General features: G+C 36.0%; 1 protein-coding gene across 7 annotated transcripts in view; it reads left to right on the forward strand.

Moving 5' to 3' along the window:
- The window catches only part of XRN1 (5'-3' exoribonuclease 1), a 114892-nt gene that overhangs the window by 11117 nt on the left and 75976 nt on the right, over window positions 1-27799 (forward strand). For 4 of the 7 annotated variants that reach the window (XM_055569453.1, XM_055569455.1, XM_055569454.1 and 1 more), the window contains exons 2-15: window positions 962-1194; window positions 6558-6655; window positions 7798-7907; window positions 7997-8107; window positions 10104-10186; window positions 11413-11500; window positions 11582-11750; window positions 12638-12705; window positions 13022-13159; window positions 15099-15165; window positions 15371-15476; window positions 21451-21540; window positions 23368-23524; window positions 25117-25236. In XM_055569453.1, the coding sequence (XP_055425428.1) occupies window positions 962-1194; window positions 6558-6655; window positions 7798-7907; window positions 7997-8107; window positions 10104-10186; window positions 11413-11500; window positions 11582-11750; window positions 12638-12705; window positions 13022-13159; window positions 15099-15165; window positions 15371-15476; window positions 21451-21540; window positions 23368-23524; window positions 25117-25236 (1638 nt within the window). Of the gene's footprint in view, window positions 1-961; window positions 1195-6557; window positions 6656-7797; window positions 7908-7996; window positions 8108-8930; window positions 9046-10103; window positions 10187-11412; window positions 11501-11581; window positions 11751-12637; window positions 12706-13021; window positions 13160-15098; window positions 15166-15370; window positions 15910-21450; window positions 21541-23367; window positions 23525-25116; window positions 25237-27799 lie in introns of those variants that run through there. The other 3 variants (XR_008710735.1, XM_055569457.1, XM_055569459.1) reach the window with 3 other exon arrangements.

The raw sequence follows: 27799 nt of genomic DNA on the forward strand, positions 1-27799 counted from the left end.
CTGGGTCTCCTGCATTATAGGCATATTATTTACCTGAGTCTGAGCCATGAGGGAACCCTTGCTCATAAATATTTAAATGGAGGAAAAGTAGATCAGAATCAGAACCATGAAAGCCTTTCTGTAAAATCATATGCCTCTTAGCCAAAATTTAGAAATTATTTAGTCCATGTATGAAAAATCAGTTTTCAAAATTTCCTAAATTTCTTGGCATAATCTAAGATTTTTAAATTAATATAACTAATGATTCTATTTTCAGTGAAAGCTTTCCAGGTGGTGCTAGTGGTAAAGAACCTGCATGCCAGTGCAGGAGACATAGAGATGCAGGTTCAATCCCTGGGTTGGGAAGATCCCCTGGAGGAAGGCATAGCAACCCACTCCATCAGTCTTCCCTGGAAAATTCTGTGAACAGAGAATCCTGGTGGGCCACAGTCCATGGGGTTGCAAAGAGTTGGACACAACTGAAGCAACTGAGTGTGTGCGCGCACGCGCGCGCGCACACACACACACACACTTCAGTGAAACCAAATATTAATAAGTCTTTGAATCACTTGTAAAACCTTTTAATGACCATGTGCATAGAGCCATTTGATAAAAATGTGTATCATGTTACCCATTTATAGAGAAAATAGAGGCTTTTAGAAATTAATCTCAAACAGAAGAAAGGAGACTAATATTTTGAGTACCAGATCAATCAAGTACTTTATTTGATGTATTCTTAGGTTATCATATTTTAAATAAGTAAATAATTTCCTGGCAGTAAATGTGATCAAGCTTTTGGTGCATAGTGTAACCACATAATATGTCTCTGTCTTCCTTATTCCTCCTGTTTGTTTATTTATTCAACTGTGTTTCCTGACTTTTTATATAATCAGAATAAGCCCCTATATCCTACTTTTTATCAGATGCTTATGTATATGTGATTGATTATAATAATGGTCTTGATCATTTTTTTGTTTTTTAGATTCCTGAATTTGATAACTTATACCTGGATATGAATGGAATTATACATCAGTGTTCCCATCCTAATGATGATGATGTTCACTTCAGAATTTCAGATGATAAAATCTTCACTGATATTTTTCACTACTTGGAGGTGTTGTTCCGCATTATTAAGCCCAGGAAAGTATTCTTCATGGCTGTTGATGGTGTGGCTCCTCGAGCAAAGATGAACCAACAGCGTGGGAGGCGTTTTAGGTAAAACATTTATGATTTGTTTTAGTATGCCATTTAGATTAATAAAATGTAATATTTTAAAGATAATTGGCTTGGCTTAACACAGTGCATCTCCTTTTCATGTTTCTTTTCTGCTTAAATCCCCTGCAGAAATGGAATATCTCACACTTACAATGTCACATTTTACCAAGTAAACAAATTAATTATTCAAATGGCATGTTATTTCCAAGGGTATATGTTGGGTTAGATAAAGTTACTCTGTTCTCTGTCACATATTTTTCAGACTTCTCAAAACTTAGTAATTCGGAAATGGTCATAGTAAAGTTCCTATAGTATTTCATCCTGAGCTATGGAACTGCATAGTGAATGAGAGATTGTGCTAATGAAAATGTTGCTGGCATTTAATTTGACCCTGGGCTTGATTCTGACTTTGCTTGAATATGGGTCCTCCCTGGATAGAAAGGCAAATGAAATTGGAAGGTGACTGTGGAGTAGAAGAGAGCTGAGTTAGGACACTTGAGATATTATTAGCCCTTTGGATAACTTGCGGAGTAAGAGAAGTAAAAGGTTGGAAAAGGATTGTACACAGAAAGACTATGCTAAAGTAAAAATCCTGTACCTGTGGGATATTTCTAAATAACAATGAAAGCATGCTGTGTCCTTGTTTTGAGTAGCAGAAGTAAAGTATAGAGGGTTGTTGGAAGTGCAGGAAAGAAACCCTGAGTCTAATGAGTTTGATAGGTCATTAGCATAATAGATCCTTTCCTTTTATCACAATCCTAGGTAAAGGAGTAGAAAGGGCACTGTTGAATCAAATGTGGAAAAGATCAAGGAAGGTTGGGAGAGTACTTTGGAGGAGTTTAGCCCTGAGAATGGGAATAGGATGGTGAACTATAGAGAGTTAAATATCAAAAGAGAAAAGACACTGAAGATACTGGAACAATGAAATCCTTGAAGACAGGAGCCATCTCTTACTCAAATTTAGATTTTCAAGTACCACCCAAGACTTACCTTAATCTGAATCTCCAAAAACTGTGCCCTAGAAACTGTTTTTTTTTTTAACCAGATTCTCCTGATAATTGTTAAACTAATTTTGGGGAGCTGCTGGGCTAGAAAATCTAGTGTTGAAGAAGGATTATATGAGCCCACTGTGTCAGTCAGTGTTCAGTTACAGGTAATAGAAGTTCGTTCTAAGCAGAAAGGGATATAATAAGAGAATTGGGTACTTATAAAATCATTGTGAAAGGCAAAAGACTTCTTGCCCACAATAGTAGATACAATGATCATCTAAATTAAATTTGCCCATTCCTGTCCATTTTAGTTCACTGATTCCTAAGATGTTGATATTCAGTCTTGCCATCTCCTTACTCATATCCAATTTACCTTGATTCATGGACCTAACATTCCAAGTTCCAACGTTGTATTGTTTTTTACAGCATCATCTTTACTTTCACCACCAGACACACCCACAATTGAGTGTCATTTCCACTTTGGCCCAGCTGCTTCATTCTTTCTGGAGTGACTTGTAATTGCCCTCCACCCATCCCCAGTAGCATATTGAACACCTTCCAACCTGGGGCACTCCTATTCAAGTGTCATATCTTTGCCTTTTCATGCTATTCATGAGGTTCTCTAGGCAAGAATACTGAAGTGGGTTGCTGTTTCCTCCTCCAATGTACCACATTTTGTCAGAACTCTTCGCTATGACCCGTCCATCTTCTGTGGCCTGCATAGCATGGTTCATAGCTTCATCAAGTTATGTAACCCCCTTTACCATGACAAGGCTCTGATCCATGAAGGGGTCAATTCAGTTATAATTCAACAATAAATAAGCCATAAATTTATCTGTTAGCTCCAAGGCCCCAATATAACTGCCATATCCATACTGGAAAAAATAAAATGCCCTGGACCTTGCTTCTCAGCACTTATAAAGCTGCTAAATATTGAAATCTCTTCTACTATTGTGTTTTTGGGCTCCAAAATCACTGCAGATGGTGACTGCAGCCATGAGATTAAAAGACACTTACTCCTTGGAAGGAAAGTTATGACCAACCTAGATAGCATATTGAAAAGCAGAGACATTACTTTGCCAACAAAGGTCCGTCTAGTCAAGGCTATGGTTTTTCCAGTGGTCATGTATGGATGTGAGAGTTGGACTGTGAAGAAGGCTGAGCGCCGAAGAATTGATGACTCTTGAGAGTCCCTTGGACTGCAAGGAGATCCAACCAGTCCATTCTGAAGGAGATCAGCCCTGGGATTTCTTTGGAAGGAATGATGCTAAAGCTGAAACTCTAGTACTTTGGCCACCTCATGCAAAGAATTGACTCATTGGAAAAGACTCTGATGCTGGGAGGGATTGGGGGCAGGAGAAGAAGGGGATGACAGAGGATGAGATGGCTGGATGGCATCACAAACTCAATGGACGTGAGTCTGAGTGAACTCCGGGAGTTGGTGATGGACAGGGAGGCCTGGCGTGCTGCGATTCATGGGGTCACAGAGAGTCAGACACGACTGAGTGACTGAACTGAACTGAACTGATTGGTAAAACACACCCCTGCCTACAACCCCAGTGCCACAACAGTTATGTACACGTCACCAAACTTCTCCCTTCCAAATGTTTTGTGGAAACATCTGACAAAATCTAAGTCACATCCAGAGGCCTAGCTGAAGGAAGCCTGAGAGTTTAATTTTTTATAGCTTTCCAACCTCAGAAGATGAACTAGAAGAAAGGAGTGGATGTTGAGGGCCAATTCACCATAACCACCACAGGCACTTACTCAATACTTTGTAGCATCCCGTGCTCCGTGTTTCCTCAAAGTCCCCCAGTTAGCCCTTTCTCATTCTCCATAGTGCCTTTTTTCCTTTATTCATACTCTCTGATCATAATCTCTACACATCTCTTACTCATTTTTAAATCTGCTCCTATCTTTCATCCCCCTCATGTCACTGAAACTTCCTTACAAAATTACAAACAAATTTCTTAAAGAGACTAAATCTAAAGAATAATTCTGTCTTTATATTACTTCATTTATCTCTTGTATTTAGCAGTGTTGACCGTTATTTCTCTCTTGAACTTCCTTCCCATAACCTTCAGGTAACTACTGTCTTTGACCAGGAGTCCAGCCTGGGCGCCAGGAATGGAAGCACCGAGTCCTAACCACTGGACCACCAGGGAATTCCCTCCAACACTACCTTTAAAAAAAAAAAAAAGTATTTATTTGGTTGTGCTGGGCCTTAGTTGTGGCATGTGGAATTTAGTTCCCTGACCCAGGACTGGACCCTGGCCACCTGCATTGAGAGCTCAGAGTCTTAGCCCCTGGGCCACCAGGGAAGTCCCCGACTCTACCTTCTTAATCTCCTTATCTTCTCTTCCCCTGCTTTTTTTTTCTTGAAAACTGATGTTTCTTAAGGTTCTGTCCTAGGTCCTGAGAGATTTTATCCAATGGCTTTAATTACTGAAACTGTACTGACTCCCAAATTATCTTTCTGGTGGATATCTCATCCCAGAACTTCTATATATCCAAATGCCTGCTAAATGACTCCTTCTGGATACCACAGATACATTTCAGGCTTAACATATTCAGAATTGAACTCATCTTTGCCTCAAATTTGCCATCCTTCTACGTTCCTGTTTCCGTGAAAGCACCATGTAAATAGCTGCTCAACTCTAAAGTCCAAGAGAAATTTGGGCCTCTCCCTCTTCCTCATTCCTCACATCTGAGTCATATCTATTTACTTCTTTTCATCTTTACTGCTACTGAGTCAGTCTGGCCTTCATAATCTTCTACCTAGACTAGTAGTTTTACTTTGTTCCTGTCCCAGACAGTCTCTGTATTGCAGCTACATTAAACAATATGTTTTATTTCTATCTGTTTCTTATACTCTAGAGCTTCCCTGGTGGCTCAGATAGTAAAGAATCTGCCTGCAATGCAGGAAACCTGGGTTTGATCCCTGGGTCAGAAAGATCCCCTGGAGAAGGGAATGGGTACTCACTCTAGTATTCTTGCCTGGAGAATCCCATGGAAAGAGGAGCCTGGCAGGCTGCAGTCCACGGGGTCACAAAGAGTCAGACATGACTGCGCGACTGACTCTTCACTGTTTTCTTGCACTCTGTCTAGCATGTAACTCTAAGAAGAGGAATCATTTCTTTTTTGTTGTAGCCCAAGAACTTATCACATAGTAACACTGAATAATCATTTCTTCAAAGAAGAAAGAGGAGAAATGAGGAAAGAATGGATTCAATTGGAGAGATTACAAATGAGTTGTTATCTTCAAAGTTTTTATTATATTGAAGAGGTTGGTGAGAGAGAGGTTAAATACAAAGAAGAGTTTGTTTATCACAGAAATAGAATTCAACAGAACACAGTAGTTAGAACTAGTAACTGCTGCTGCTGCTAAGTCGCTTCAGTCATGTCTGACTCTGCGTGACCCCATAGACAGCAGCCCACCAGGCTCCCCCATCCCTGGGACTCTCCGGGCAAGAACACTGGAGTGGGTTACCATTTCCTTCTCCAATGCACCAAAGTGAAAAGTGAAAGTGAAGTCTCTCAGTCGTGTCCGACCCTCAGTGACCCCATGGACTGCAGCCTACCAGGCTCCTCCATCCATGGGATTTTCCAGGCAAGAGTACTGGAGTGGGGGTGCCATTGCCTTCTCCAAGAACTAGTAACAGGGCTGTAGAAAATGTACATAAAGCAGGACTTACTAAATTATGTGCCATATGGCATATTTGTGTGCCATACACAAGTTACCAGAGAAACCATACTGGAATTGGGATGCTGATATTCAAACCTATTTCTATCAGACTCTAAAATAATCATGTCCTTCCTAGTAAATTCTGTTGCCTCAAAAATGAAATCATTTTGGCTACTGATGTCATTAATGTTATTAGGCTTTCATTTTAGATATTTTCATGAGGGAATCCAAAGTTGTACATTATAATTTTATAATTATTTTTATGTAATATTCTTAGAGATCTTTTTAGTAATGTACTTCTTGTTTGATGTTATTAAATGTAGTGCATATAATGAATGTTTACACTATACTTCTGAAATTATTTCTAGAACCAATATGTATATTTGTGATAAGAAAAGAATTATTTTATAATAAGTATTTATAACATTCTATGTCAGTTTTACACCATTATAATGTTCTGCTTCTATAGTCCATAGCCGAAAAACTTAATTCTTTAAATAAATAAAACAAACAACTCTAAGGATCATCTTTATTGATTGTAGTCATTTCAAAACTTACATGTTTTGAACTTAAAATTGATGAATTAGTATTTTAGTTACGAAAGCTTCTAAATGACAGTTTATTGTATGTAGAGATCTCTTTTTTCCCCAGAAAGTTGAGGATTCTTTTTTTCCCCCTTAACATTTAAGGTCAGCAAAGGAGGCTGAAGAAAAAATTAAAAAGGCAATAGAAAAAGGAGAAACTCTCCCTGCAGAGGCCAGATTTGATTCCAACTGTATTACACCAGGTAAATTCACTGAGAGAAAAATTCTAGGAAATTTAAAATGTAAATTTAGTTTTCTTTTGTAACCTCTATTTTGTGTGTGTGTGTCCTTAGAATTCCATTTGTTGTACTTTCCCAGTTATGTCGCCTCATAAGATGGTTTGGTCACCTTGGTTATAAATGCCCCTATGAAGACCCACTGTAGGAATTTACAGATGCTGATAAGAGCAGCTACGGACAGGATTCTCCCACATGCACAGAATTCCTGACCTAGACCGAACTTACAAGATCAGTCCTACTACTCTTGACATTTATTTGTATGAAAACTGACTCAATGAGGTTGTGGCTCACCCAGGTTCATATAGCCAGCTTGTTTTATTCAGGATAAGAAAGCCATTTTCCCTATCTAGAATGCTTACTGTTCTGCTCCTCAGAGGTGGTTAAGACTTCTGTGACTTTAAGAATTAATTATCAGTATTACAAGTTTAATTTTAAATGCAACAGTATAGTCTGCACTTCCTAGAGTCTAACAGCATTATAACCCTTCACATTGAAGAAAAGTCTTAAAATTATATCTTCTCATTAATTCTTTACTGTGGTAGTTTTCGCTTTCATTAAGTGCCCTAATGACAGTGCTCACTTTAACAAGCAGTTGTATCATTATATGGTTTAAGACTGTGTTGCCTTGACTGTTGATCATCTAGGCTTTTCCTAAAACGTAATCATTGTATACTCTGTTTCCAGATTAATAGTAATTTTTTTGAGTTAAAAGTAGTAATAATAACAGTTGTTGTGGTTATTGGCAATCTTATTGAGGCTGCATGTCTTACAAAAAGAAAACAAAAACTTTTTAGAATCCAGCAGAGAAGATTGAGTTTGTTAGAGAGTTGAAACTCTGCCCTTGTGTGAAAATATTTGAAGTATACTCCCAAGGAAGTAGTAAAATTCTTTGACTTTCTGTATCTGACATTAACTTCATTTAGGGCTGACTAGTGAAATTGGAAATAGCTGTGATCTTTGCTCGGAAAAGATGTAACATGATTTGCTTTTCAAGATAAGGCAGAGAGCTTTCAACCTCCACACCCATATCCAGTTTCATGCTATCACTGATAACTCTGTTTTTATTTCTCACTCAGATTAAATTTCTAAAATCCTTTCATTTAAAGGGACTGAATTCATGGCCAGGTTACACGAACATCTGAAGTATTTTGTAAATATGAAAATTTCTACAGACAAATCGTGGCAAGGAGTTACCATCTACTTCTCAGGCCATGAGGTTATTATCTTTTCTTATTTAAACAGTTTTTCAGCTGAATCTTGAGAAATGTAGCATATTACTACATTTTTTTTTAACATTATGTCTAGACTCCTGGAGAAGGAGAGCATAAAATCATGGAGTTTATCAGATCCGAGAAGGCAAAGCCAGATCATGATCCAAACACCAGGCACTGTCTTTATGGCTTAGATGCTGACTTGGTAGGTACAATGCTTATTGTTATTGTAGTCTTAATGCCTCATGCGAAGACTCATTGGAAAAGACTCTGATGCTGGGAGGGATTGGGGGCAGGAGGAAAAGGGGACGACAGAGGATGAGATGGCTGGATGGCATCACCGACTCGATGGACGTGAGTTTGAGCGAACTCCAGGAGTTGGTGATGGACAGGGAGGCCTGCTGCTGCTGCTTCTGGCGTGCTGCAATTCATGGGGTCGCAAAGAGTTGGACATGACTGAGCGTGAGAGTTCATCATGACTGAACTGAACTGATGCCATTATGATAAATATCTATTTAGGAAACTTAGTCTTAATATTAGCAGATTTCTAGTTGTGGAAAGAAATATTGCTGCTGCTAAGTTGCTTCAGTCGTGTCCGACTCTGTGCGAGCCCATAGACAGCAGCTCACCAGGCTGGGATTCTCCAGGCAAGAACACGAGTGGGTTGCCATTTCCTTCTCCAATGCGTGAAAGTGAAAAGTGAAAGGGAAGTCGCTCAGTCGTGTCCGACTCCTAGCGACCCCATGGACTGCAGCCTACCAGGCTCCTCCATCCATGGGATTTTCCAGGCAAGAGGACTGGAGTGGGGTGTCATTGCCTTCTCTGAAAGAAATATTAGAGACATGATAATAATTGCTACTTCTGCTGTTACCAAAGTTCAAAACATTTGGAAAAGGTGTTCTTTTGCCATTGTTTATGATCAACAGGTGCATATAGTTAGTGTTCACACCTGACTGACCCTAGTGCTGTTCCATCTCTGCTGAGTTCTGGGTAGAGGACCCTTTTTATCCTTATGCTTAATACGGGGTTTTTAATACCACCTGATCTGATAACTCCGTAACCCAAGTTTGCTAGACTTTGTTGTTGTTGTTGTTGTTGCTGCACAGAGTCTTCATTGCTGCACGCGGGCTTTCTCTAGTTGCAGTGAGTGGGGGCTGTTTTTCATTGCATTGTGCAGGGTTCTCATTGCAGTGGCTTCTCGTTTTAGAGCATGGGCTTAGTAGTTGTGGCTCAAGGGCTCAGTTGCTCCACAGCAGTGTGAGAACTTCCTGGACTAGGGATTGAGCTCATGTCCCCTGCATTGGCAGGTGGATTCTTAACCATTGGACCACCAAGGGAAGTCCCTGCTAGACGTTTTTTAACTTTTTATTACAGAAATTTGCAAGTATAAACAAAAATAGAAGAGTGAGTGTAATGAACATCTTTGTGTCCTTCCTCCTTCGATTACTTTCAGCTCCTTTTCCTAATCATCTGTATCCTTCCTCCTCCTCTGGATTCTTGAAGTATATGACATTATATTATTTAATCTATAAATCATGATTGAGAATATTAAAAATAGTAAAATAGCTCCAGTGTCATTATCCCATATAAAACAATATTAATAAATCACTCTTTAATATATATGAAAACCATTCAGTATTCTCATTTCCCTGATTGATTCATAAATGTTTTATTTTGTGTGAATCAGGATTAAATTAAACTCTGCATTGCAGTTTGTTGATATGTCTCACTAAAGTATTTGACTTACTTTGGGGATTAGAATACTATGTGAGAATATTAACTGAAAAGATCCTTTCCCAGTTTTTTTCCCAAGTTTTCACATACTAAAAGTATCCTGAACTCCAGAAGAATCCTGTATTCTTCTGATGTGGAAATGCTATTGCCTCTAATTCCTTCCCATTCCCCCATGGCAAGCAGAAAGAAATAAAAACCAAGAGAGATTATCATTATAGGGATGCAGTGGTGTGGTTGTAAAGGTTATGTGAGTCTAAGGTGAACATTGTTTTCTTAGGAAAGTACACACAATTTACCCCATTCATCACCTATAAATGGATCATATTTTGAAGTTTATATATTTAACTTGCTAGTTATTTTCCTTAAATAAGCATGTTCTTCTTTATATAGAAATGTTGATTGCTTTTGTGAACCTGATGCTATAAAAAATAAGAGAATAAAAACATTTCATAATCATTTTTCAACAGATTATGCTTGGATTAACAAGTCATGAGGCACATTTCTCTCTTTTAAGAGAAGAAGTTCGATTTGGTGGCAAAAAGACTCAAAGGTAAATCATACTGCCTATATATTGGAAGGTAGACCAGAAATTAGGAATAGTAATCCCTTAACAGGCATATGATGATCTGTAAATATTTTCTCCCATTCTGTGGGCTGCCTTTTCACTCTGTTGATAGTGTCATTTGATGTACAAAGTTTTTAAATTTGATGAGTTCCGGTCTGTATTTTTCTTTTGTTGCCTATACATTTTAGTGTTGTTCAGTCATTCAGTCATGTTCAACTCTTTGCGACTCCATGGACTGCAGCATGCCAGCCTTCCCTGTCCTTCACTGTCTCCCTGAGTTGGCTCAAATTCATGGCCATTGAGTCATGTACACTTTTTAGTGTAGTATCCAAGAAATCATTGCCGAATCCAATGTCATAAAGCTTTTTCCCATTTTAGTCTAAGGGTTTTATAAGTTTTAACTCTTACATTTAAGTCTTTGATCCATCTCAAGTTAATTTCAGTCTTTCAGCATGGATTATGCTATTAGCTGTGTGGGTTTTTCATAAATTCCCTTAATCATTCTAAGGAAATTCCTTTCTATTTCTACTTTGCTGAGTATTTTTATCATGAAAGGATGTTGAATTTTGACATAGGCTTTTTCTGTTCAATGAGTATGTGGGTTTTTTCCTTTATTAATGTGGTGTATTACATTGATTTATCTTGAACCATTTTTGCATTCCTGTGGAAAATGCCATATGTTCATGGTGGATAAGTGCTTTTAATATGCTCTTAAAAACTTACATTCTTACTTGTAATTAATCTTGGAATATAAGCCAACAGCCAGGAATATAGACCCCTGGACCAAGCCAGGGAAAGGTAAGAGGAGAAAGTAATAGTGCCGCACCACTGAAGCTTTAACCTATACTGCAGTAGATATAAAAGTATGTGTACTCACTAGTCTATATGCCTTTTGCTGGTGGCCAGCCTTAAGTGGGCCAGAACAGATCCCATTGGTTTCTTACATTTGTTATTTATTATTTAGACTTTCTTAATTCTGTGAGTCCTTCCACAGAAAGCATGCTGTAAACCAATTATTTTGAACTTTATATCTATTATAATTGTTACTATGTTTTTATCTTAACATTACCCTGCAGCTTACATATAAATTACATGCCTTAATGTCAAGAATTAATTATACTGCAGTGATAAATTTTATTTCAAGCCGCACTTTTAAACTTGAACTTTAAAAATATAATTAATTCTGTGTTGATCATCTTGACTAATTACAGGGTATGCGCACCAGAAGAAACCACATTTCACCTCCTACACTTGTCTTTAATGAGAGAGTATATTGACTATGAGTTTTCAGCATTAAAAGTAAGTATTAATATAAATAGATCAGAGGTGAATATGCAGAAATTTCCAAAGGATTTGACTCTTTTCTTCATATTGCTATAGGACAAGATCACATTTAAATATGATATTGAAAGGATAATAGATGATTGGATTTTGATGGGATTTCTTGTTGGCAATGATTTTATCCCTCATCTACCTCATTTACATATTAATCATGATGCACTGCCTCTTCTTTATGGAACATATATTACCATCCTGCCAGAACTTGGGGGTAAGAAAAGTTTAATATTCATTTGAGGCTACTTTAATTTAAAACTCAACTAACCCTGGAAATGTCACTCAGTTTATTAGATTATTGCTTGCAGAGCTAAAGTAGAAAAAGAATTTGGAGTTTCTTGTAGTAGAAGCCACCAAGTTCTAAAGTTGCAATTTTCAATGGTTCACAAACAGAGAAGATGACACAAGTTAAGCAATCTCATTTATTCATAGATACCTAACTAATCTCTGTCTTTAATGGCTTACAAAAGCCTGCAGAGGTTGTTGGTTTCACGTAGCTCTTTTCATATTTAACTGTAGAAATTCAGTTTTCTGAATGGATAAGCATCAGAGCATTTACTATCAGGGAGAGACTTTTAAGTTACAGTGGGAAACTGACAGGTAGTGACGATGCTGAATAAAGCAGACAGCCGAATTCCCTGGCGGTCCAGTGGTTAAGACTCCACACTTACACTGTCAAAGGCACAGGTTCAGTCTCTGGCTAGGCAACTAAAATCTTGCAAACCATACGGTGAATCAATCAGTCAGTCAATCGAGTAGCAGGATATTGGTCTTTTTCTTCTTAAGTTAGCATATCAAATAAATTACCTCAATTCTAGAACTTACTTAATTTAATTAACTGTCACCCCAGTGTTTGGAAATTTAGGAGGATTATTATTATGTAAACCTGGAACTTTTTCTGTTTTGCTTCAATTCTTACATATTGTGTATTATAGTAACATCAAATTTGTAGGAACTAGGGTCACTTAGATGGTCCAACACTGAGTGTTTTTTCTTGATTAGTAGAATGTCAAAACTCAACGTTTTGTAAAAAAGAATTTTATAAAATTGTTTTTTAAAAATGTCAGCATGTAGTGCAAATTCAGATTTTGTTCCTTTTAGGTTACATTAATGAAAGTGGGCATCTCAACTTACCTCGATTTGAGAAATACCTTGTGAAGCTATCGGATGTAAGTAACTATAAGTTTTTGTTTTTCTGTCCCAGGGTAGCTGTAAATGGTCAGTAACCAATTACATAATACCAGAAGAACAAATTTTTATAGTTTACTCCAATTATTTTGTATCAATAATTTCATCTAAATTATTTTTATTTCTACTTGCTTTTTATTTTTAGTTTTCAGAGTAGTAGATGATGTCCCTATGTGCATCAAAAGTAATATCCTCTGATTTCCTATGCCCTAGAAGCAGTCATTGTTAAAAGTTTGTTTTATTTTCTTCTAGACATACTTAAGTTATTTTAAAATAAATTTAAATGTTTCTGTATAGTTTGATCGAGAACACTTCAGTGAAGTTTTTGTGGACCTAAAGTGGTTTGAAAGCAAAGTTGGTAACAAGTACCTCAATGAAGCAGCAGGTGTTGCCGCGGAAGAAGCCAAGAGCTACAAGGAAAAGAAAAAATCAAAGGTGTCCATTTTTTTAGGTGTCCTTTCATTTTTTTACCTGTAAAGGTAAAACTGATATTCCTTGTTTCTCGTTTTCTTTCTTATGATTTTGGGGTTCCTCATTTTGGTTTCATTTCCTCTTTTCCTTTATGTACATTTTAAAAATTGTTTGGTTTCTTTTTCTCTATTAGATACTATCATTTAAATCTGATCTTTAAAAAATAAATAAATAAATAAATCTGATCTTTGAAAAGCAATTTATTTTTGCCATTGAAAAGCATTGCATTTTCTTTGCTCTTCCATTCTATTAATAAGTGTAGAGACATTTCTAAGAACCCAGAAAATTAGTTATCTCTTTTAAAATGTGAATATTTATAGCATTTAATGTTATAAGATCATTTATTTTTCTCTAGAAATAATTTATATATAAAATCATATATACAATACAGTGTCACAATATATGGTAAATGTTAGGTACTCAATAAATGAATAATAGAGCCAATTAGAATATGCTAGTACCCTGTAATGGAGAAGGCAATGGCAGCCCACTCCAGTACTCTTGCCTGGAAACTCCCAAGGACAGAGGAGCCTGGTGGGCTACAGTCCATGGGGTCGCTAAGAGTCAGACACGACTGAGCGACTTCCCTTTCACTTTTCACTTTCATACATTGGAGAAGGAAATGGCAACCCACTCCAGTGTTCTTGCCTGGAGAGTCCCAGGGACGGGGGAGCCTGGTGGGCTGCCGACTATGCGGTCGCACAGAGTTGGACACGACTGAAGCGACTTAGCAGCAGCAGCAGTAGCAGTACCCTGTAAAACACCTTTTGTAAGTCATAAAGAATGTCTTATGTGTGTTAGCTTGGAAAATAAACCTCTTCTGGAATTTTCCTCAGCCAATCTATAGTTATTGGATTCTGGTGAAATTGATGAGCTTCCTGCACTCTCTTTGCTGAACTGCTTCTGTTTAGGTTCAAGCCTAATATCTCTTGCTCCAGAAAGGGCAGCTATCCTGATTTTGTTTAGTGTAGTCTTTCTAACTGCTTAACTTTTCCGCTGTGGAACTTAGCAGCAGTCTGTATTCTACTCTGTTTTTTATCTTAATAAAACAGGCTCTGCAACTTTTGGGGGACGTGTACTCACAAACTTAAATATCAGTAATCCCTGGCTCCACCCACCTCAGCTCATTCCTTAAACTTCACAAGTCATCCTGGGGTATGTAGTTAACTTTAGAGACACAGGTAAAACAAGGAAACTGGAGAAACAGCCCAGGCAAGAAAAGTGGCAGAGGCCCTAGTTTGGAAGAACTAGTGAAAGTCACTGGCAGTTGGTAGGCAATCAGAAAATAGAGAAGAGAAAGGATGAAATCACAAGAATGGAAAAATAGATGGCAGGATATGAAGGATGTGATGAAATGGAAGAACTTTAGAAAAGCAGATGAGTTGCATGGAAGAAAATAGAAGTGGAGGGTAGAGGTATAAGAATGATGGGAACCAGAGATATAAAAAATAGGTAATAGTTGTAATTATTGGACTCCATTATAAACAGATTGTTTCTTGTTAACAGTAGCCCAGAATTTGACATATAAAAATGTTGAAGTTGAAAGGATTTGATATTGATTGTGTACTTTTCTCTAAGTAAATGAAATGTTTTTGAAATTTTTTTTTCCTAGAAAACATACGTAATTAAATATATTTCTTTTTTGTATTGGTGAGCATTGTTAATACTTATCATTGAGGGGCTTAAATGTTAAGTTGTAATAATAAAGATTTATAGCTTCAGGAAACAAGTGATATAAAACCAAAAACATTTACACAGCATTTGAGGATTATTTTTAAAATAAAATTTTACAGTATGTCACTTAAAGATCATTCAGCTATCTTTAATATTTTATAAATCTTTCTGTTAAATGTCTCATCTTGAAGTATATCTTGCTTTTATATTGATTTATAATTTTTAATAGGGCCAGGAAAATTCCATATGTTGGGCTGCTTTAGACAAAAATGGAGAAGAAGTGGTAACTTCTAAGGGTGAGTACAAACTGTATTTTAATATATGTTATTTTTTTTGACAGAATAGTTATTATATTCCATTATTAGGACTAATTCAGTAATATTGGATGAAACAGATTTATGTGATAGTTTATAAACATCTACTTTGACATATTTATCAAAGCATTAAATGGAAAAATGGAATATTCATAAGTCAGTCACTGTCTGTTTATCTTTTTTCCAGACAATGTAGAAGAAGAGATGGAAGATGATGACCTATTTGAAACCGAGTTTAGGCAATATAAAAGAACATATTACATGACAAAGATGGGAGTTGATGTAGTTTCTGAGTATGTTGTTGCCATTGCTTTTACTTTAAAGTAGGAAAAAGTAGACTTTGCAGTTCTACAGAAAACAGCATAATTTTGATGATTATGGTAATGGGAAGAAAGGATTTTTTGTTTCACAAATTATTGTAGACCTTTCAACTACTATGGTTTTGGAGAAGATAATATTCATTGGCATGTATTATGCAGTATACCCTTGAACAACATGGGCTTGATCTGCATAGGTCCATTTACATGTGGATTGTTTTTACTGAAGACTTAATACAGTACTACATATTTCCCACTTGGTTGAATCCATAGATGTGGAACTGCAGATACAGAGAGCTATCTAAAGTTATGAGTGGATTTTCTCCTGCAAGAGGGTTGGCGTCCCTAACTTCTGCATTGTTCAAGTCTCAACTGTATGCCTATGATAAAAATGGCCAGATAGAAAATGGTTAGTGTTTTTCTTCATTTCTTCTGAAGCTCACATCACACTTATCTCAAAGGCTACCTGGCTCAGCCTCAGGTTAAGAACTAGTATAAAAGTTCCTTAACAACTTGACCTCTAGAATGGTGGCTCACATTTCTGAACTACAGCCCTCTATAACAGTTCAGTTCAGTTCAGCCACTCAGTTGTGTCCAACTCTTTGCAACCCCATGGACTGCAGGACACCAGGCTTCCCTGTCCATCACCAACTCCCAGAGCTTGCTCAAATTCATGTCCATTGAATCAGTGATGCCATCCAACCATCTCAAACTCTTGTCGTCCCCTTCTTCTTGTGCCTTCAGTCCTTACCAGCATCAGGGTCTTTTCCAGTGAGTCAGCTCTTTGCATCAGATGGCCACAGTATTGGAGCTTCAGCTTCTGCATCAGTCCTTCCAATGAATATTCAGGACTGATTTCCTTTAGGATTGACTGCTTTGATCTCCTTGCAGTCCAAGGGACTCTCAAGAGTCTTCTCCAACACCACAGTTAGAAAGCATCAGTTCTTTGGCACTCAGCCATCTTCATGGTCCAAATCTCACATCCATACATGACTACTGGAAAGCCATAGCTTTGACTGTATGGACTTTTATTGGCAAAGTGATGTCTCTGCTTTCTAGGTTTGTCTAGGTTTGCATAGCTTTTCTTCCAAGGAGCAAGCATCTTTTAATTTCATATCTACAGTCACTGTCTGCAGTGATCTTGAAGCCCGAGAAGATAAAATCTGTCACTGCTTCCATTTTTTCCCCTTATTTGCCTTGAAGTAATGGGACCGGATGCCATGATCTTAGTTTTTTGAATGTTGAGTTTTAAGCCAGCTTTTTACTCTCCTCTTTCATCTTCTCAGGAGGCTCTTTAGTTCCTCTTCGCTCTCTGCCATAAGGGTGGTGTCATCTGCATATTTGAGGCTGCTGATATTTCTCCTGGCCGTCTTGATTCCAGCTTGTGATTCATCCAGCCTGGCATTTCACATGATGTACTCTGCATGTAAGATAAATAAGCAGGATGACAATATACAGCCTTGTCATACTCCTTTCCCAATTTTGAACCAGTCTGTTTTTCCATGTCCAGTTCTAATTGTTGATTCTTGACCTGCATACAGGTTTCTCAGGAAACAGGTAAGGTGGTCTGGTACTCCCATCTCTTTAAGAATTTTCCACAGCTTGTTGTGATCCACACAATCAAAGACTTTCACGTAGTCAATGAAGCAGAAGTAGATGTTTTCCTGGAATTCCTTTGTTTTCTCCATGATCCAACAAATGTTGGCAATTTGACCTCTGGTTCCCCTGCATCTTTGAAACCCAGCTTGTACATCTAGATGTTCTTGGTTCATGTATACTAAAGCCTCGCTTCAAGGATTTTGAGCATAACCTTGCTAGCATGTGAAATGAGCACAATTATCTGGTCATTAGAGCATTCTTTGGCATTGCTCTTCCTTGGGATTGAAATGAAAACTGACATTTTCCAGTCCTGTGGCCACTGCTGAGTTTTCCAAATTTGCTGACATGCTGAGTGCAGCACTTTCACAGCGTCGTCTTTGAGGATTTGAAATAGCTTAGTTGGAATTCCATCACCTCCACTAGCATTGTTTGTAGTAATGCTTCTTAAGGCCCACTTGACTTCACACTGCAGGATGGCTGCCTCTAGTTGAGTGACTACACAATCATGGTTATCAGGGTTATTAAGACCTTTTTTGTATAGTTCCTCTGTGTATTCTTGCCATCTCTTAATCTCTTCTACTTCTATTAGGACCTTACCATTTCTGTTCTGTATCTTCCCCGTCTTTGCATAAAATGTTCCCTTGGTATCTCCAGTTTTCTTGAATAGATGTCATCCTTCCCATTCTGTTGTTTTCCTCTATTTCTATGCCTTGTTCATTTACTTATCTCTACTTGCTGTTCTCTGGAACTCTGCATTCAGTTGGGTATATCTTCCATTCTCTCTCACCTTTTGCTTTTCTTCTTTCCTCAGTTATTTGTAAAGCCTCCTCAACCAACCACTTTGCCTTTTTCATTTCTTTTTCTTTGGGATGCTTTCATTCACTGCCTCCTGTACAGTGTTATAAACCTCTGTCCATAATTCTTCAGGCACTCTATCAGATGTAATCCCTTGAATCTATTTGTCACCTCCACTGTATACTCATAAGGGATTTGATTTAGGTCGTACCTGAATGGCCCAGTGGTTTTCCCTACTTTCTTCAGTTTAAGCCTGAGTTTTGCAGTCAGGAGCTCATGATCTGAGCCACAGTCAGCTCCAGGTTTTGCTTTTGCTTTCTGTGTATAGAGCTGCTCTATCTTTGGCTGCAAAGAACATGATCAATATGATCTCGATATTGACCATCTGGTCTAGTGCCAGGTACTATCCTAAACATTTAAAAAATAACTCATTTATAATTTAAAAATATAAACATATATAAATATATGTACATAATGTGAAAATGTTAAGTTGTAATTCTCACAACAGTTTTTTAAGATAAGTAGAATTATTATTATTTTAAAATAGAGGAAGTTAAGGAATAGAGAGATTTAAATGATTTGCTCCATGTGACATACATAGGTAATGAGTACAAAGCCAGAATATAAGTAACAGGCAATCTGGCTCCGGAGCCCGTCCTTAACCATGAGATGAGGCTGTTTTTCTGTCAGTGAGATAAAAGTTTCATAAAATTCTTTGTACCCTTATTATATGTACTATACTTAGATATTTTCTGTACTATTATTTTTACTTTTTAAAAAAATGAAATACTAAGAATCTTTCCTAGAGACTGCCCAAGGAAAGACCCAAGATTTCCATGTTGCTCCATTTACTCAGACTGTTTTCTAGTTTAGACATAGCCTTTGTGTAAGGCCTGTATTCATACTTATCTCTGGTAGCTAGAGATAAAGAAATTGTAGTACAACTCATCAGGTCATTTGAAGTTTTGGCAGATATCATTAGCAAGTAGGACTTTTGAGACTTAGAAATAAAATATTTATAATAGTTATGCATTTAATTCTTTATTCCTTAGTTCTTACATTTGCTTGATTACGTTACAGAGAAGTATAGTAGCTGCAATTAAATGCTTGATTTGCTAGGGGATTACTCTTCTGTTTTATTTCCTTTTCTTTTTATATATTAAAATATGAAGTTATGAAAATGAGATACAGTTTGTTTGCCTAGCAAATAAGCAAATCTTTTTAAGTTGTTATATTCAGCGTTGGTCCGGGAGTGGTGGTAGATTTCTTCCTTTAATTACTGATGGAAATATAAGTAGGCAAAATTATTTTGGAGGGCTTTGCTGGTGGCTCAGTGGTAAAGAATCCACCTGCCAATGCATGGGACACGAGTCTAATCCCTGATTGGGAAGTTCCCACATGCTGCAGAGCAACTAAGTCCTTGCACCACAGCTCTTGAGCCTGTCCTCTAGAGCCCAGTTGCCACAACTACTGAGCCATTCTCTGTAAGAAGAGAAGCCACTGCAATGAAAAGCCCACACACTGCAACTAGAGAAAAGCCTGCACAGCAGTGCAGATCCAGCACAGCCAAAAATAAATAAATAGAAGTTATTTTTTAAAAATATTTTGTAAAGTATGTATCTAAAAGCCTTTGACCCAATAATTCTAATTGTTAATCTATCATAAAAATATAGACTAGACACAGATGATCTTTATACACAAGTTACTACAAAATTTTTTTAAATAGTAAAAAATTAGAAACAATGTACGTGTCCAGTGAGAAGGTTCATCATAATTGTCTCCACTTCCTCCTCATTACAGTCACTATCTTTGCCATCTCTAGTGCTTCTGGAATATATAGAACTGTTAAATTGGTAGTTATGAAAAGTTCATAAAAATTTAGAAAGATACTTTCAGTATATTATTAAATACAAATTTTAAAAGAGGATACAAATTCATATACACAGTATACTCTCATTAATATTTAAAAAGGAAAAACTTGGGGATAAAAAGACTGAAAAAAAAAATACCAAAATGTCATAGTGATTGCTATAAGGTAATAAAAATGCTTTTCATCATTATCTAAATTTTCAACAATGAAACATTTCTTTTATAATAAGAGTCATTCATTTTAAAAAATATAACTTCCAGAAATATGTAATCTACAATTTCACTTAGAAGTATCCACCTGAAGGCTTCCCTCTTGGCTCAGATGGTAAATCGTACCTGAATTTTAGTAACAAACACTAACAAGTTTTATAGCCACTTTGGGGTTTACCTAGGTTGCTCTTTTTTTAATTAATTTTATTTTTGTTTGCTCTGAGTCTTTGTTGCTGCTCACGGGCTTTCTCTAGTTGCAGCAAGCGGGGGCTACTCTTCGTCACAGTACACAGGCTTCTCTTGTGGAGCACAGGCTTTCCGGCTTGCAGGCTTCTGTAGTTGTGGCTTACAGGCTTAGTTGCTCCACAGCCTGTAGGATCTTCCCAGTTCAGTTCAGTTCAGTCGCTCAGTCGTGTCCGACTCTTTGTGACCCCATGAACTGCAGTACACCAGGCCTCCCTGTCCATCACCAACTCCTGGAGCCTACCCAAACTCATGTCCATTGAGTCGGTGATGCCATCCAGCCATTTCATCCTCTGTCGTCCCCTTCTTCTCCTGCCCTCAATCTTTCCCAGCATCAGGGTCTTTTCCAATGAGTCAGCTCTTCGCATCAGGTGGCCAAAGTATTGGAGTTTCAGCTTCAACATCAGTCCTTCCAATGAACACCCAGGACTGATTTCCTTTAGGTTGTACTGGTTGGATCTTCTTGCAGTCCAAGGGACTCTCAAGAGTCTTCTCCAACACCACAGTTCAAAAGCATCAATTCTTCAGTGCTCAGCTTTCTTTATAGTCCAACTCTCACAACCATACATGACCACTGGAAAAACCATAGCCTTGATCTTCCCAGACCAGGTATCAATCTCTTGTGCCCTTAGTTGGCAGGCAGAGTCCCAGCCACTGTACCACCAGGGAAGTCCCCAGGGTGCTCTTTTTTTGCTGTGTGTGTGTGTGATTATTTTACCTTAAATGATAGTTTTTTTGAGAAAATGACATTAAAGGGAATATTGTTCAGTGGATATAACACTTTTCAAAATATGTTCTAGCTGCTATAGCCAGATTTTAAGATCTTCCTGATTTCCTTCTGTGATTCACTCAGGCATCCTCCCAAATAAGATTTCTATCTTTGTCTTCTATCACACTCTGAATATTTAAGAAAGTGGTAGTGCCATTGTTTAGAAAGCTTCATTAAACCCTCAAACTTGATACCAAAGATATAGTACATTGACTGAATAAGTATGCACAGCAGGTTTAAGTATTCTGATAGTTGGTTTAGGAAAACTATAAGGCAGATTTTTAATGTGGCATGATAGAATTTTTTTAATAATATTTTAGAGTTTTTTCTGATCGCAGTTTTTGGCTTATTCATTGATTAAATCATGTGAGACAGAATGTAATATTAGGAGATACCATGTTTTAAACACAATGGCCTGTCTTCAGGAAATACTGTTATAATGAAAATATTCTTTTCTATTTTCAGTGACTTTCTGGCTGATCAAGCTGCATGTTATGTTCAGGCAATACAGTGGATTTTGCACTATTACTATCATGGAGTTCAGTCCTGGAGCTGGTGAGGGAATAAAAACAAAAATAAAGTTTTATATTTTATAATGGCTCATTCTACTATAAGTTCATTTGATAATCTCTTCTTTTTACTTTTATTTGTGATATTAATAGTATTTTTTTAAAAATACATATAGCCAAGTTTAAGTGAAAAGAATCTTTTTTAGTATTGTAATATTTTAAAAAGATCCTTTTATAACAAAGATACTTCCAGCTGTAGTAGATGGCCCATAATAAAAAGCTCTCTGTTAATCTAAGGATTTAAAATTTTCTATCATAATGAATGAAGTGTCACAAAGTCTTGACAATTACTGGGTCTGAGTGATGGTTAAGTGGGATTGTTTATTCTTCTCTACATCTTTATGTGTTTGAAAATTTTTTCTGTTAGGAGTAATGAAGAATGGATTATATGAATGTTAAACTGGGAAGGGTAATGAAGAAAGGAGAAAAGAATTTACTTCTCCTGGAATAGTAATAATTTTCTATTTATCTCATGTTTTATATTCCAGCAAGTTCCATCTACATTTCCAAACCATCCACTGAAATAGAAAACAAGTAAAAAAAAGATACAGGAAAAAATAGACACTTTTAAGTGATGAGATAGCTTGTTTTGTTTGTTTTCAGAGCACCTTCTAGGCTCTGTGTTAAAGCACCAACAGCAAAATATACCAGTGCACAATAATGTGGCATTAATTATTAATAGAATCTCACTTACTAATAGCCTTTTAAAAAATATCTGCAATAACTAACAAGATTCTCAGGGCATCTCTGAAGAACACTGTAGTGACAAAATAATCCCTGATTTGCCATTTTTTAAGAAGGTGAGTGTAAGTTATACCTATTCTATTACTAGGCATTGAGGCCAAGGACTTGTAAAGCATGTGCTCATATAGGCCTCAGAGCTGTTTAAAGTAAATATTGTTTTCTGCTTTTGACAGATGAGGCTCAGAGAGGTTAAATAGCCTTTCCAGTATCACACACCAATATTCAAGTACATGCCTATCTGATTTCTGAAGTCTATACATTTTCTATTGTTCCACATGCCATTCTGCCTCCTAAACTTTCCCATTCTTTTGAAGTATGCCATAATTGTGGAATATAAAAATACTTTGTTGGCTTTTATTTTGGTATTTTTAGTCAGACATTAAGAACATTGAAATTTTTTAAATTTTTTAAAAATTATATGTTTGAAATTTCTAAAAATATTTCTTCATGTTAAATATGGGAAGATTTTAAAAACAGTGTGCATGATTGACAAATGGTTTAATCCTTATCACAAACACAATATATATGTATACACACTAATTCAAAGATGATATTCTTAGAGCTGACTAGTAACAACCATATGAGCTCAGACTTCCCTGCGTCTTCATGAGAGAAGCTCAGGCCCACATGAAGTAACTGAATGTCTTCTGACTGCCTCATTAGTTCATTCTGAGAATCTATTGTTTGGAAGATTCACACTCAATACTTCTGAAACTGGAGTCATTGTATTATTTATATAAATAAATTATATTTTAAATGTGTTATTAATATATATACCCTTCAATTACATACATCTAAGTTTTTGAAATATAAACCACTTTAAAAATTAAGGAAATAAAATACTTGTTGTCATCAAATAATCTACATTTTCCAACATTGCTGATTTCTTATATTTGTGTGGCATAATTGTGAGTGATTTTTTTTCTTTAGAATTATTGCTATGTGTGGACACGACTGAACATACACACAGAGGCACAGCTGTTAAAATAGAATATTGAAAAGTATATACTAACTATTGATCTGTTTCATAAAGTTTGTCAATTGTTTAAAGCTTAGTTTTGTCTTACAGGTTTTATCCGTACCATTATGCACCTTTCCTGTCTGATATCCGCAACATCAGTACACTCAAAATCCATTTTGAACTGGGAAAACCTTTTAAGCCATTTGAACAGCTTCTTGCTGTACTTCCAGCAGCTAGCAAAAATTTACTTCCTGCATGCTACCAGGTGGGTTTTAGAATTAAATGTATTTGTGTTCTTTTTAATATTTAGAAGTTCCTCCTCCAAACCTAGAAATATCATACCAAATTTCTTTAATAGCTAAATATATTTATTTTCAGTTTCAAATATAGTATTCCTTAAACAAGTCCCTTGAAAAGTAATTCCTTGCTTTAAAGTTAACTAGTTTTAAAAATGCAAACACATTTCATAAACCATTCAAAGCATAGCTTCTTTGTTTTCAGTATCTTTAAGCACGTCTCCAGTTTGTCTCTGCGCTGATGAAAGTAAATTGAACTTGGCAAAATCTAAAGCCATCTGCTCTGTCCAGATATTACAGATTTTGTTTCTGTTCTCTTTTACCCTCTACCTAATAGAATATGGATGATTCTAATAAGTTGTTTATCTCAACAAAATTGCTACTTCCATTTATATTTGGATTTTAAGAATTTCATTTATCAAATTATGGAATAAAAAACTTCTGTCTGATTAACGTACTTCATATACCAGGAGAAAGCTGTTTCAGGGGTGATTGGGTCACCAAAATTACACTAAGCCTACTAAACTGATTTTGAGGGTAAACTTCAGTTTAGTTCTTCTAGAGCATCGGTCTGTTCTTCTAATTCTGTGGTCTGTGCCAGGAATTAAAATAGACACACATAAATATATAGATATCACATACCTTCACTGCTTGAACAGTATCCAGCTTCCTTCTAAATCTTTCTGAAACTTAACCTGTCCTTCACCCTGGCCCATGGCCTTCCTTCCTTTAGTTTCTTTGATGCTTTTTTTCCTACCTTCAATACATTAAGAATTGATACTCAACCACTCTGGACTAATATAGCCATGCAGGTTTTTGTAGCCACATATGTTTTGATTCTTCTGTACCCATGACAACTGATTATTTTATTTTGAATATTACCCTGAGAAATATGCTTTTATTTCTTTAAAATTTTTTATGTCATGTTCTTCTATATTCATTTCCTAGAGGATATCTTTAGGTTTCTTTATCTACTTCTGTTATAAAATCTCTAACTAAAAACATGTCTTATTGGGCTTTCTATCTTTGTTGTTGGTGGTAAAGAGATTCTTGTATTTTAGGATTTTTTTTTCTTTTTAAATTATCTTAGATGACAGTTATATAACTTAATAAAATCAGTTGATTATGTTCAGTTCAGTTCAGTTCAGTTGCTCAGTCGTGTCCGACTCTTTGATTATGACATGAAAATAAATTGTCTAAGGTTAAAAATGGAGTGTGTGAAATGAACTGAAATCTGAATGGAAAAACAGAATTTAGATGAGCCTTGTAGAGTGAAAAGACTATAGAAGACAGAAATAATAAAATTCAGAGTAAGGATAGTTTGGCTATATAATTAGCTTAGTGGAATGAGAAACTGATGAGTGGCAGTGAAATTAGAAGTCTCATATTTGAAAATCAAAATATAATAAGTATACTGTAACATACCTAAAATGTGAAAATTTACTTTTGCTTTGCTTAGAAATTTTAAATTGTAATAGGTAAACAAATATTATAAATATATTAACAAAAAGTTACATTGATATTAGTTCTTACATTTCTATTATACTGTTTTATGTTACAGCATTTGATGACCAGTGACGATTCGCCAATTATAGAATATTATCCACCTGATTTTAAGACTGACCTAAATGGGAAACAACAGGAATGGGAAGCTGTGGTACTAATACCTTTTATTGATGAGGTCAGTGCATGAAATGGTTATATATACACTTGTATTTTAATTAGAGATTACTTCACATAAATGAATGAGCAATGGATTTTAATCACCATTTGTGTTAATGAATTTTAACTACTCTCATCTTCGTTCTGTGCATCAAAACTTCTGTGTATGCTAATTATAAGGAAGCTGGCATTGCTTTACTAATATTAGACCAAGTAGGCTTCAGAACAGAGAGTATTACCAAAGATCAAAGACTTAAATAACACTATAAACCTACTTAACCTTATTAATATTTGTAGGACAGTATCCCCAGCAACTAAGGAATACACATTTTTAAGTGAAAGACTGTTCACCAAGATTATTTGGTAAGGCATAAAAATGTCTGAATAAATTTAAAAGAGTGAAATCATAATGTGAATGTTCTCTGACCACACAGAATTAAGTTAAAAATCAGCAACAGATCTCCGAAAATTTATAAAAATTTTGAAATCAAATAACACACTTCTAAATAATCCATATATTAAAGAAATTTAAAGGAATATTTGAAATGTTTTATCTGAATGATAATGAGAACACATATCATAATCTGTGTGATAAAGTTAAAGCAAGACCTAAAAGAGAAACTTAAGGTTCTAGGTGCTTATACTAAACAAGAAAATATTTTGAAGTAAATTAAACTTCCTATCATAAGAAGCTAGAAAGACAAGAGCAATTTAAATCTAAACTAAGCAGAATGAAGAAAACAAAAAGACAGGAGCAGAAATCCATGGAAAATGAACAAACAATAGAGAAAAATCAATGAAACCAAAAGTTGATTCTCTTGAAAGATTAATGAAATTGATAAATCCTAGGAAGACAGATCAAAAAAGGCTTAAAAAACTAGAGCACCAGGGGAGAACACATAAATTTAGAGTGAAAGAAGAGGTGTCCTATAAATCCTATAGTTATTTTTAAAATTGATAAGACATATTGTAAGCAATTTTATGCCAACAAATTTAACAACCTAAATGAAATGAACACAGGTCCTTAAACATGATTCAGACAAACTGACAGGAAAAAAAACATAAAAATCTAAGTAATCCTATATCTTTTAAAGACATTTAGTTCATAATTTAAAATCGTCTCAGAGAAAAATTCTAGGCTCAGATGTCTTGATTTGTGAATTCTAGTAAGCATTCATGAAAGAAATAATACACATTTTATACAAAGTTTGAGAACATAGAAGAGGAATAATCACTTCCCAATATATTATATTAGGCCAGCATAATAGTCAATAATACTATAAGAAAAGAAAATTACTTGATAATATCCCTCCTAAAGTAGATGGAAAACTTTTAACACAGTCAAGCCAGATGGGATCAATAATATAGAAGGATAATACTCATACCCAAATGAGATTTATTTTAGAAATATAGTGTTGGTTTTCAATGTGATTTACCATGTTTGAGTATTCAACATCCAATTTTAATAGAAATGCTCAACTACTAGAAATAAGAGGGAACTTCCTCAACCAAATAAGTGAAGTCGCTTAGTCGTGTCCAACTCTTTGCGACCCCATGGACTGTAGCCTACCAGGCTCCTCCATCCATGGGATTTTCCAGGCAAGAGTATTTCCTTTCCCAGGAAGTCTTCGCGACCCAGGGATCAAACCCTGGTCTCCCTCATTGTAGGCAGACGCTTTTACTGTCTGACCCACCAGGGAAGTCAAAACCAAATAAAGTGTGTGTTTAAAAAACCCATGGAGAGAGGAACCTGATGGGCTACAGTCCATAGGTTCACAAAGAGTCTGACACAACCGAAGTGATTTAGCACACACATATGCACTGTTAACAGTATACTTAATAGTAAAATTTTGAACGTTTTCTTCGTAAAATCAAGTTTAAGACAAGGATGTTTATTCTAATCAGTTCTCTCTAATACTGTACTAGGAGTCCACTGTATTAAGTCAAGGGAAAGAAATAAAGGCATGTAGATTAGAAAGGAAGAAGAAAAATTGTTTTTATATGCACATAACATTACTACAAAAATAGAAAATTCTAAGGAATCTTCAAAAAGATACTGTTAACAATAAGTAAATTTAGCAAGGTCACAAAATATAAAATCTATACAAAATTCAATTGTTTTTATATATACTAGCAACAAAAAATTGGAAAATATAAATTTTTTAAATAAAAAGACTTTTACTTTCAGTAGCATTAAGAAATATAAAATACACATTTATAAATTTAACAGCATGCACTGTGAAAACTACAAATAGTGTTGCGATATGGAGACGTAAATAAATGGAAGAATATACCATGTTCAAGGAATAGAAGATTTGATATTGATAAGAAATAACCTCTTTGCATATTGATCTTTGGGCTCAACATAGTCTCAGCAAAAATGCAGCAAATGTTTGTATAGATTATCAAAAATCCAGTTTTAAAGTTTGGATGAAATTACAAAGTATCTAGAGTAGCCAATGGAGAAGGCAATGGCACCCCACTCCAGTACTCTTGCCTGGAAAATCCCATGGATGGAGGAGCCTGGTAGGCTGCAGTCCATGGGGTCGCTGAGAGTCAGACACGACTGAGCGACTTCCCTT

The sequence above is a fragment of the Bubalus kerabau genome, chromosome 2, assembly GCF_029407905.1.
Source record: "Bubalus kerabau isolate K-KA32 ecotype Philippines breed swamp buffalo chromosome 2, PCC_UOA_SB_1v2, whole genome shotgun sequence".
Taxonomy (NCBI): Eukaryota; Metazoa; Chordata; class Mammalia; order Artiodactyla; family Bovidae; genus Bubalus; species Bubalus kerabau.